At 50.0% G+C, this 12221-nt stretch overlaps 1 protein-coding gene across 1 annotated transcript; it reads left to right on the top strand.

Annotated features, from left to right (window-relative positions):
* Positions 1 to 3461: 3461 nt before the first annotated feature.
* LOC117850698 (4-coumarate--CoA ligase-like 7) lies at positions 3462 to 6571 on the top strand. The gene is made up of 6 exons (XM_034732557.2): positions 3462 to 4611; positions 4860 to 5049; positions 5616 to 5761; positions 5878 to 5945; positions 6044 to 6146; positions 6223 to 6571. Exons 1-6 carry the CDS (start codon positions 3604 to 3606, stop codon positions 6346 to 6348), a joined length of 1641 nt encoding a protein of 546 aa, XP_034588448.1. The 5' UTR covers positions 3462 to 3603; the 3' UTR covers positions 6349 to 6571.
* The last annotated feature ends 5650 nt before the right edge of the window (positions 6572 to 12221 follow it).

Genomic DNA, 12221 nt, shown 5'->3' with positions numbered 1-12221 from the left:
AATGATGGTACGAGTGTCGCGGCTAGCGTTTATCTTGCTGTGGAGGTCTCCCACTAGGCGTTCGGGCTCTGGTACAGCACCAGGTGGCCACAACCTCCAGAGGGACCTGTCTGGCTTGCCGCAGCTCCCACTTGACTTGGTCTGGAATCACCGGCTGCTCCGACTTGACTTGGTCTAGCGCCACCAACTCCTCCCAGTGGAGGATCGTTGTTGATCTAGCTTGGTCTGGGTGGTGGGCCTCTGTGACTACTGCCATGTTGACTTTGTACGGATCCTGAGCGATGTACTGACTGTATGAGATTCTGGCAGTCGATTTGTTCGTACGTGAGCTCTGCCAGACCTGCCAACTATCAACTATCAAGTGTACTTGTTCTGGGCATTGCGCGGGTGATCAGATTTATGAACGCGATGGTAGCCAGAGGAGTACGGTGGTGGCGAGTTTGGACTGTGGCAAAGGTGTTGCCCAGATTCTAGATTGGCAGTGCCTCCACGAGGCGGCGATGACACTCTGATCTCGCAGCGTTCTTCGCTCTCCATCGAGTTCTTTGTGCATTATCTTTTCATCTTCTAATCCGCCATCTGGGTGGAGTTCACACCTTGGGTTTCTCTCTGTGACTTCTGCTTCGTCATCTTGCCTAGTGATCATGGCAAATACTTCACGTCCTGGTAAGAAGCTTCCCAAGCTAGAGGTGATGACCTCCGTGGAGCAGCCTTCTTCTAGTATGGGCGATAGAGGAGTTCCCTCTTAGTACGGGATAGTGTCGAGGTAGGTGGTGAGGCACGAGTCGTCATTCCTGAAAAGAGCGGGTGGCTTCATGTTGGGCTAGTAGATGAATCTGCCTTGTGGAGTTGATGTGATTACCAAGCTCTACTGCAGACCAGATAAAGGAGTCTCCTCATCCAGATCCAAGTAGTAGTCGATGTCCTCGATCTCATCCATATCGGATTGCAATCTGCACATGGCCATCCGATAGACAGTGGCCGCGTTATGGAGTTTGAACGCGAATCAAGTTTGGAAGTAGACCGACTCACATGATGGCTACTGTAGTGGCTCGTGCGAGTCAATCCGACTGGAAGAAGAAGTCGAGTTGTACTCGGACTCGTCCCCCAGCCCCTAACTAGGTCAGAAATTGAAAATTTACCGAAATTCTCGATGAGATCTTCCGAAGCTTCGCACTGGAGCTTCATGGTTGAGTGCTTCTTCTCCGGGGCTAGCGCAATGTGGCGGTGGAAACTTTCGGTGCCGTCTGCAATGCAAACCCAAGAGCCGAAGATGAACGTCACGCCTTCTTTGAACACGACGGTGGGCTTGATGATGACTTGTGCCATCGAGTTTGCTAGTGGATTCTTGGCGAGATCCCCTACATGGCACGCCAGCTGTCGGTGTTTAGACTCGACAACCTACCAAGGGGTGTGTCCAAGGTAGTGTTTTGGTTGGTGGGGCTCGTCGAGATTAGGAACACGAAAGTAAACGCTGACACACAATCTAGATAGGTTCGAGCCGCTGAATGGCGTAACACCCTACTCCTATGTGTTGTAATGCATTGGTTGTATTGAATTGTCTTAGAGAGGCTCCCTGCCTTACCTTATATACACGGAGGCAAGGTTACAGGTAGGATGGTTACAAGAATACTAGTCACATATGACTAGGGGAGTCCTACTCTTATTACAGCAAGTACTTTCTTAATCTTGACTAGTTCCTGTCTTTGTATGTAGACTATGTCGTCATGTGCCATGGTTTCCATGTCAGATGCGTCTCGGTGTCCAGCTTCATATTTGGAGCTGTCCAAACCTTCTAATGGGCCTATAGATGTATGTATGACAACCACTGTAGAGTAGCATTCATCTCGCACGCATAGAGAATGGCGCTCGACTCAGCAGCGAGGAGGGCAGCGGACGGCGCATTGGAGGAGGGGAGGAGAACAGTGTGAGGCTCGACTAGGGGAGGAAGGACTGAGCGGTTTGATGGCGTAGGGGAGGAGGAGAGCAGCAGGCAGCTCGGAGAGGGAGGGGAGGAGGAGAGAGCGGCGTGGAGGCGGAGGGGAAGAAGGGAGCGGCAAGCGGGTCGACAACGGGGGAAGGGCGGCATGCAGCTTAGTAAGGGAGCGGAGGTGGAGAGCAGCACGGCGGCGGAGGGCAAGAAGGGAGCGGCAAGCGGCTAGACGGCTGGGGGAGAGCGGCACATAGCTCGGTGAGGGAGCGAAGGAGGAGAGCGGCGCGGCGGCGGAGGCCAAGAAGGGAGCGGAGGAGGAGACCGGTGTGGCGGCGGAGGAGTGGAAGACGGGAACGGAGGCCAGAAGGGAGGAAGAGAGCAGGTGTTGCCTGAGGTAGACGAATAAGGGGGGAGGGGTCGGAAACGTGAGCATGAGAGATAGAGTAGGTTGAATAATGTTCGGTATTGGAGAGAGTTCCAATGCCAATTCCTAGACCACCCAAACAGCTGAATTGGATGAAGTCAATACCAATTCAGAATTTCAGGCTTCAATATCTACATCCAAACGGGGTGTAAAATAAATTACAGGGTAGAAAGGATAAGTTAAGTGAGTACTCTCCACTTCATTTGAGCAACGCTCAAGGTTATCCCTCTCCCCTGATCCGCACATGAAAAAAGTTGTATGATAAGCCTTCACCTCTATAACAAATTGCCTCTTGTTAACTAGACTATTTTTTTTATCTCCGCACGAGTAAATGTTTTTCCTCCAGTCCTCTTTTGGACCTTTTTAGTGAAATTTTACCTGCCATCATGTCCTCTGGTCTCATATCTGATCGATCATTTCGTCGGATGTGGAACCGCTCTATGCCATCATGATTACTCACCTTTGATCCGTCGTTACTGAATCACCTCTACAGTCGATCCTCCTATTACCCAATTGACCATCTGATGGGAATGACTATTATATCTACCATTTTGCATCTACTATAAAAAAATGCACATGGATCACAACCTAGTCTATAATATAATTGATACCCCCATCCGTTTTAAAATGTCGGTTATTTTAATTTTTCTGGATTCATAGATTTTGCTATGCATGTAGACATAACTCTATATTTAGATGCATAGTAACATGTATGCGAATAACCAACATTTTGTAACGGAGGAAGTAGCTATTAGTGTTCCTACTTCGTTTAGAAAAAAAAAAATTGTGGTGTGCATACTAACTGTGGAGAGGCTGAGAGATTGATCTATAGCTATGTAAATACATTGTTTTGAAAATTCTTTTATCGGAAAAAATCAATATGAGACGTGATATGTTCATGCACCGTCGCGTGCTGTCGTCGTCCCCCTCCTCAACGTCACTGTACTCCGCTGGCGGCTGGCCGCAGGAGCATCATTCACCACCGTATCTACCGCCTGCGCATCTACCGTTGTAATTAGGCAAGTAATCAGTAATCACGTGTCGATATAATGCTCGATTGAATTGCTGTATGATTGTCTAGTGACGTAACACGCTAGCGACTAGCCAGCAACCTCAGTCCTCAGCAGTCCAACTCAGTGTTCACATTAATCCAACTTCAACCTCGCCATGGCGGCGCAGCCGGCATTCCGGCCCTGCCCTCCATAGGTGTGCCCAACTCGCCGTCGCACCAATCGGCGAACCAACCATGCCGCCGCCTCCGGCCGACGTTGACCCCCGCAGCGGCTACTGCGCCGCCACCAAGACCTTCCACAGCCTCCGCCCGCCGCTCCTGCTGCCGCCGCCGGACCTCCCGCTCTCCTTCCCGTCCTTCACGTTCTCCCTGCTCCCCGCCACGCTCCCCTCCCGCCCAGCCCTCGTCGACGCCGCAACCGGCGAGGTCGTCCCCTTCCCCGCCTTCCTCTCCCAGGTCCGTGCGCTCGCCGCCGCGCTCCGTGCCCGCCTGGGCGTCTCCCGCGGCGACGTCGCCTTTGTCCTCGCGCTCCCCGGCCTCCACATCCCCGTGCTCTACTACGCACTCATGGCCGTCGGCGCCATCGTGTCCCCAGCCAATCCGGCCCTCACCGCCGACGAGATCTCCGGCCTCGTCGCGCTCTCCGGTCCCTCCGTCGCCTTCGCCGTCAAGGCCACCACAGGCAAGCTCCCTCCCGGCCTCAACACCGTGCTCCTCGACTCCGCAAGATTTCTCTCCTTCCTCCACAAACCCCACGACGAGGATGGCACGGCCGACGGGACAGATGTGGTGATCCACCAATCGGACCCGGCGGCGATACTGTACTCCTCCGGCACCACCGGGCGCGCCAAGGCGGTCGTGCTGACGCACCGCAACCTCATGGCCTCTAACGCCACGCGGGGGCCGGCGACTGCAGAGGTGCTGATGCTCGCTTTGCCCATCTTCCATATATACGGTTTCACGTTCTGCTTCAGGGTGGCGCCGTCGGCGAACACACTGGTGTTGCACACGGCGAGGAGATTCGACGCCAGGGAGGTGCTGGCTGCGGTAGGGAGATTTGGGGCGACGCGGCTCGCGCTGGCGCCACCGACGCTACTGGCGATTGTGCGGGCCGCCGAAGAGGACGAGACATTGATTGCCCGCGCGGCCACGCTGCAGGCCGTGAACTGTGGTGGCGCGCCAATGGCGACTGAGCTCTTTCGGCGCTTCTTCCACAAATTCCCTGACGTCCGCCTTCAGCAGGTTGGTTTTGCTGCTGCAAGTTCATGCCTTTCAATTTTTACTTTAGTAGTTATTGTTCAGAAATTATGTGCACTAGTTCGTACTTATACAATTATTCAGGTGCCGTGCAATTGTCTTTGATAACTCATATAGTTCAATCTCTTGGAATTACGTTACTGATAAACCCCAACTATGCCTATGGTGCTCAATGGGTCAATTAGATTTATCAATGAGCTGTGGATTGTAATTGTTTTTCTTAACTGCAAAAGGGGTATGGTCTTACGGAGACTACAGCTGGTTTTTGCCGTGCTGCTGGAGAGGAAGAAAGTGGAGAAATTGGGTCCGTGGGTCGTCTTTTATGGGGCGCTGAAGTGAAGATTGTTCATCCTGAAACAGGGCTTGCCCTGCCTCCTGGTATGCCAGGGGAGCTTTGGGTTCGAGGGCCTTTTGTGATGAAAGGTAGGTCCATAGCTGTCATTTAAGAAAACAATATGCTACAATACATTTTGCTCATATGTGCAATAGTTCTGCATTAATAACACCCTGCTCTTGTAGCTGTAGTTTGAATGGACAGTTGGATACACAGCGTATTAGGATATGTTTGCACCATGTGCCATTTTTGTGAAACTCACATATGTTCAGACTAGTTAATATCCTAGAAAAAGATTCAAGTTTTGGATAACTGACAAAGGATTTCAGCATTTATAGTTTTAAACAGTCTATTTGTTCATGAATGTTCTTTAAGCCACCAAAGATGCTACCAACCCTTGCAGTTATTTAGAAAATTAGGACACATGCAACAGAATATGCGAACATTTCATAAGAAATTTTGTGTGTTGGCATTTTTATATGGTGTCTTTAACTCTTGATGGATGCTGTCAGCCAATTTCAACTATATGATTCAAATCAATTTTCATAATTTCATCAGTGCGTAATAAGGTGCCTGTTCTTGATATATTATTTCTATCCCTTATATTGGATATAATACTCTAATGGCACTTTTTCTCTTTTGAGCACTAGCATAGGTTATGCTGGTGATAAGGATTCCACATCTAAGATCTTGGATAGTGAAGGTTGGTTGAGAACAGGAGATCTTTGTTATATTGACAAAGATGGATTCGTTTTTGTTGTTGATCGGCTGAAAGAGTTAATTAAGTACAAAGGCTACCAGGTAACCACTAACGTTTTAGATTATTCTAATCAACAATCTCATGTCCTAGCAGTCCCTCTGTTACGGACTTGCAGTGTCCACTTGGCTTCTCTCCTGACGGCATTTTTTTAATGCAGGTTCCTCCAGCAGAACTAGAAAGCCTGCTTCAGACACACCCAAATATTGATGAAGCTGCAGTTGTGCCGTAAGTATACACACCAGAACATGAGATAAATCATAAATCTGCTCTGTATGACACTCCAGTGAAAACTGAAAAGGGCAAGCTGATTGTTGTTCATACAGATACCCTGATGATCAGGCTGGGGAGTTGCCGGTAGCATTCATCGTTAGAAGCTCAGGAAGTAACTTATATGAAGCACAAATCAAAGAATTTGTCGCCAAACAGGTATATGCCTCAATACAGCAATTTTATAATCAGTAATGTGTAGCAGGGGACCTAATCGTTATCACTCATTGCGCAGGTTGTGCACTATAAGCAAATACACCATGTCTTCTTTGTGAATACAATACCAAAAAATGCAGCGGGTAAGATTTTAAGGAAGGACTTGGCAAAGTTAGCATTGCAGCATATTAGGTCTAGGCTATAGTATGCATCTGTATGTGTACGACCTAAGTAATTGCTGTTTGATAAATAGAATGATTAATTGCAATGTGAATTCAGATGTACATGAACAAGTATTGGACAATGGCATTAATAGATAGACCATTGTTTGCAAGCTATGCGAATGTACAAAAGATCATGCCGTTATTTTTTTTAATGTTGCTGTATGTAGTTTGGAATCTTTGAAAGGAAGATTTTTCTTTTGCGAAGTCATAGCCCCGTTTTCTTCCGCTGACTTATTTTTAGCACCCGTCACATCGAATGTTTAGATACTAATTAGGAGTATTAAACGTAGACTATTTACAAAACCCATTACATAAGTCGAGGCTAAACGGCGAGACGAATCTATTAAGCCTAATTAGTCCAAGATTTGACAATGTGTTGCTACAGTAAACATTTGCTAATGATGGATTAATTAGGCTTAATAGATTCGTCTCGCCGTTTAGCCTCCACTTATGTAATGAGTTTTGTAAATAGTCTACGTTTAATACTCCTAATTAGTATCTAAACATTCGATGTGACACGTGCTAAAAATAAGTCACCGGAAGAAAACGCCCCATAGTTACACCAAACAGTGCTGATCAGTGATCACTGTCAACATTCTGATCTAATGCGCATTAAGTGTGTGAAGTTCTTGAGGACTGAACCATCATCCTCGAGTGCTCTAGTGTCACATGACTCACGGAACGCATTAGATGGAAAGTTTGCTAACATCTATCAGCAAATATTGCACAAATAGTGGCTATTATTTTTACCTTTAACTTAGTCGACTTTGTTTAATTTCCACATTTTAAAGGTGCCACACCGTATACTAAAGACAGCACATTGGTAATTGGTTTGAGAGTTAGGGGTGTTTGGATACAAGCTCCTAAACTTTAGGAGGGTCACATCAGATGTTCGGATGCTAATTAGGAGGAATAAACATGAGCTAATTATAAAACTAACTGCAGAACTCCTATACTAATTCGCGAGACGAATCTCCATCATTAGCAAATGGTTACTGTAGCACCATGTTGTCAAATCATTGACTAATTAGGCTTAATAGATTCGTCTCGCGAATTAGACTCCGTCTGTGCAATTAGTTTTGTAATTAGACTATATTTAATACTCCTAATTAGTATCCAAACATCTAATGTGACAGGTACTAAAGTTTAGGAGGGTATATCACACCTTAATTGGACTAAAATGGACATAAAGATGGTCGTCCCAGAAGAGGCAATTGATAAAATTAAGAACTGCTACTGCATGCACAATGTTTAAATATTTATTAAGGAGGTTTAAGTATGGTGATGTGCCGAAGGCTGATGGGTGGGCTGCTACAGCATTCCCATTCCCCTGCTACAGCAATTTTTTATAGCAATGCCTCTTGAGACAGAGGAGCCCCATCTCAAAGGCTCAGACTAGTGTGCCGTGACCCGTGAGGCTGATTATGTTTATCATGTCTCGCATTTACGATATCGTTTGAGTTGGTTCTATTTTGTTGCGTACGTCCTGCCTGAAAGACTAGTAGTAACGGTTCATACTTTGGTTTCCCCCACACTGACAACACTTTCAGTGCTTTCAGGGCTCCCTTGTTCCTTCACTTGACCCCGAACGGTAATCCCAATGGCCTTTCGTTTGCTCCGTCCTCATAGACGTCATGAAATGCATGCTCTCATGTCTTTTGGGTTTTGATTATTTAATCTTACAAGCACTCCTGTCCTCGTTAGCCCTGGCTAAAAAACATCGATCCCTCTTTTCCATCTATGATAAACCCGCACATTACACAAAAAGTCGATGTATGCGCTAGCGTTGGAGAAAATGAACTGCAATCGTCGCCAGTCTTAATGCATTAAAATCCAAGAGGGCTGCAGCGGCCGCTGGCGAATCGGATTTTCATCTGACAAAATCCAAGATAAATCCACCCCCACGAGCATCACCTCTTGTCTTTTCCCCAAATCAAATCACCGAGGAATCATATGCAGGGCAAGCGTTCCCTTTTATATTCGAGATGCAAATAGCAGCTCGTCCATCTTCTCTGAATCAGCACCTGCAGTCTTGCAGAGCGTGCGTTGAGCCGGCGAGCGACGGCAAGCCAGCAATGGCGGGGTCGTGGGCGCGGGAGGCGAGGCCACGGGTGACGGCACGGGCGCACGGCTCGCGGCGGCCGGGCCTGCCGGCAGCTGCTTGAAGCGCGCGTGCTGGCGGCTGCTGCTAGGCTCGCGCAGACGGCGGCAGCGGTGCCGAGCGGGCGGAGGGGGAGCGCAGCGCTTGGGAGCTAGCGGCCATGGGGAGCGAGCTGGTGGGCGACAACGCCGAGGGTGCGGTAAGGCTCAGGGATGAGGTTGTAGACACTGTAGCTCTCGGAGCAGAGAGATCGGAGGCGCGGGGGACGGAGAGCTCGAGCGGCGGACTCCACTCCGCGGGGAGCTCGAGCGCGGACGTCGCGGGACGCAGGAGGGCAGCAGCATATTGTCTGGATCTTGCGGCGAGCCGGCGAGCAATGCCCGGCGTCCGGCGGGTTTGGCACGCGCCTCGGAGCTACTTCCTGTTCATTGGATTACGAGCGAAACCGGGTCGTGCATGCGACACTGGGTCTTCCTCAGCATTTTAGGAACGGGGTTTCTGAGAACATTGGGAGAGCCCTAATGCACCTTGTTGAAAAAGTAAATTGCTGATGCAGTGGTTTTCTAGAATAGGAAGTAATTTCCAGACAGTGGTACTGTGGGTGGCATGCCAAAACCTCTCCATCAGCACCATCAGCAGTAACTGTGTAGGTCTCAGGGTCAACTTCTATTTTTGGAAGCGCGTCATTGAGCTTCATGTCGAGCTTTGTCAAACATCGAACACCACTAACAGCTTCCACCCTTTTTTCCAATTACTCTGTTGCAACTCCAGCTTCTTTATAGCAACCTAAAGATTGAGAAATTGATCTGTCAGCCATTGTAAATTGGCAAGAGCAGACAACAAGATTCAAGCTTTTTTTCTTTTTCTTGATGTGCAAGATATTTTCTGTAGCCATGTTTCCTCAGTAGTTTGTGCAGTCAGATTGGTTCTTTACTAAACATATGGCTGAAGCTATTTGGATCAGAAATATAGAACTGCTATGGAAAAAATTATCACAAAAAATACTCACATAGTTTTTACAAATAGAAAATAGTAGTTTAACGATTGAAGCCACATTGTATTTATTATGAAAAGTCAAGAATGTCATTTTTCTTGATTGAGATAGAACCAAACAATGTTGTTCATCCATAATATATTAGAACAGGTGCAGTTGATCTACCTTGCTCACAAATGCAATCGAGTTGGAACTTCCAGCCTTTCCAAATGCACCAAACATAGGACGCATCATAACCTGCATGAAGAAAAAGATGATGCATGTTGTAACCTGAGCAAACATGTTGTATATACATGTGCATATACATTCGAATAGGATGTTGAACTATACTTCTCAACTTCATCATAGTTGACAAAGTAACTATTTACATTTGCTGAAGATCCATTTCACTACCCTTGACAAGTTGTCGTGCGCTAGCAGGGGACACAAACATCCCGTTAAATAAAATACTAAATCATCTAGCTCCCTAGGGCTATAGTTTTCCAAATGGGCCGCCCGGCCCTAGCCCGGCACTAGCCCGGTGTGGCTCGGCACTAATGGGCCCGGCACTAAATAGGCCCGAAGGGTTTTCGTGCCGGGCCAGGCTGGCACTGCGTGTCGAGGAGGCGGCCCAGGTCCGGCCCGACGGCCTTTTTATCGGGTCGGGCCAGCCCGCTGGCACGACGGGCCTTGCCGTGCTAGTGCCGGGCCAGGCACTAGCAGCGGTGGCGGCCAGCGAGCGACCCCCCGCGACGGCCTCGACGGTGGCCCCCGCGGCGGCGGGCGCCCTCCAGGTGGCCCCTAACGACAGCAGGCGCGCGGCGCGCCTCCAGCGGCCCCCCGTGGCGGCCCCAGGCGACGGCCCCCGTCCGGCGGTGGCTCTCGCCGCGCGGCAGCCACCGGCGGTCCGACGGTGGCGGGAGGGGCGGCGGCCTCAGCGGTGGCCCCTCCAGGCGGCCCTCGGCGACAGCAGGCGCGCGGCGCGCCTCCAGCGCCCCCCCCCCCCCCCCCCCCGGCGACCCCGGGCGACGGCCCCCGTCCAGCGGTGGCTCCGGCCGTGCGGCGGCCCCCGTCCGGCGGTGGCACCCGCGCCTCCAGACCGTCACGGCGGTCCCTGGCAGTTCGGCGGAGGAGGAGGGCAGGCTCGCCTCCAGGCCGCGCGGTGGCCCCCGGCGGTCCGGTGATGCTGGGTGGGGCAGGCGCGTCTCGGCCGCAGCACCTCCCGGCGGCGGTGGGCGCCCTCCAGGCGTATCACGGGAGAGACGAGAGAGGGAGGGAGCTAGGAGGAGCAGCGGCTGCTGTTGGAGGAGTGGAGGAGGGTAGGAGGATAGAGAGTTAGGTTTTTTCTCTATTATATACTGAGCTCTCAACAGTGCGATCCAACGGTTAACAGGGGAGCGTATGCTCATCCAACGGTTGGGAGGCAAGGAGACGCTGGGGTGTCGGGCCAGCATTGGGCCGGCCCAATAATCATGTCGTGCCCATGCTGGCCCAACATGCCGAGGATGCGGCCCAGGCCCAGCACTATCATCGTGCCGGGCCCGTGCTCGTGCCGAGCTTTTTAGTGTCGGGCCTCGGGCCGCCCAATGGGCCTGGCCCATTTGGAAAACTTTGCCTAGGGCTATTCAAATTGGACAGTTTAATCCCCTAGTAGAATTTGTATTTTGTTTCTCCTAGAAGTGTTTGGATCCAAATTTTGTGGTGTGGTGGTTGACACCGTACTATACCCTATCCTACATAAACATATTAGAAATTCTTTTTGTGATTATTTTCATACTTGAGAGAATCTTATACTACTGTAACCCTTAGATATGAAAATGCAAGGAAAGTAATCTAAAAAGGTTGGCAGAGTATTTTTCTAACATAGGTTATGATACCAATCATCATCCCACAATATTTAACTTAAAACCTAACTTATACAGGGTGGAAAAAATAGACATATCATTTGGAGATGAAATTGATCCATCCAAAATAACTAAAGCGATAAAACAAATCGAAATTTTGTAAAAATGGTCAAATGGACAAAGTGAATTGGGGTAGTAAAAGCAACTTTTCCTTTATGTCTATGCTAATTGTTAGCATGGGCATATATGGCCAGCCCTCTGGGCCCTGGGTAGTAGCCACACAGGCCTCCTTGGCCGTGCGCCAGCCCCATCCTAAGTTAGATGGATGGATGGTTTAGGTTAGATAAGAATATCCTCTGATTGGTGTTGATGCTATAAACCAAACCCTAGGACCTCCTTGCGTGTATATGTACATGAGCTTTGACTCTCTAAATCAATCTAATCTTTCCATAGCTATACTCGCTTTCATGGTATCACAAGTCCGGATCTTCCACCCAATTCCAACCCTTCCGCTGCCTTAGCGCGGCCTCGCGGCTACGCATCCACCTATGGCCGAGACTCCTCCCCTCACCCCTCCCACCTCCACCGCCGCTGAGAAGCAACACGCGGCCGTGGACGTTGACGCCCAGCACGAGGAGCAAGAGCGTGTCACTCAAGTAGGGCATGACGCGGCCCTTGCTCGCGCGCAACAAGCGGAGAAGCAGGCGGCGGACTTTGCTCTGGAGCGCGCCGCCGCCGCCAATCGCGTGCATGAGGCGCATGCTCACGCCGCCGCCGTCGCTGCCTTCCCCACCTGAGACGACCACAACGCCAAGTCCGCCATCTCCGACCATGAGCGTTGCCCTATCAATGACTCCATGAGGCCTCCGGCGTCCCCAACCTCCACGCTCAAGCCGTCACCGTGTAGAGCATCCAGAGCCTCATCCCCATCATGTT

Source organism: Setaria viridis, chromosome 3, assembly GCF_005286985.2.
Source record: "Setaria viridis chromosome 3, Setaria_viridis_v4.0, whole genome shotgun sequence".
NCBI classification, from domain to species: Eukaryota; Viridiplantae; Streptophyta; class Magnoliopsida; order Poales; family Poaceae; genus Setaria; species Setaria viridis.
The sequence above is the reverse complement of the archived record's forward strand: the minus strand, read 5'-3'. Positions and strand labels throughout refer to the sequence as shown.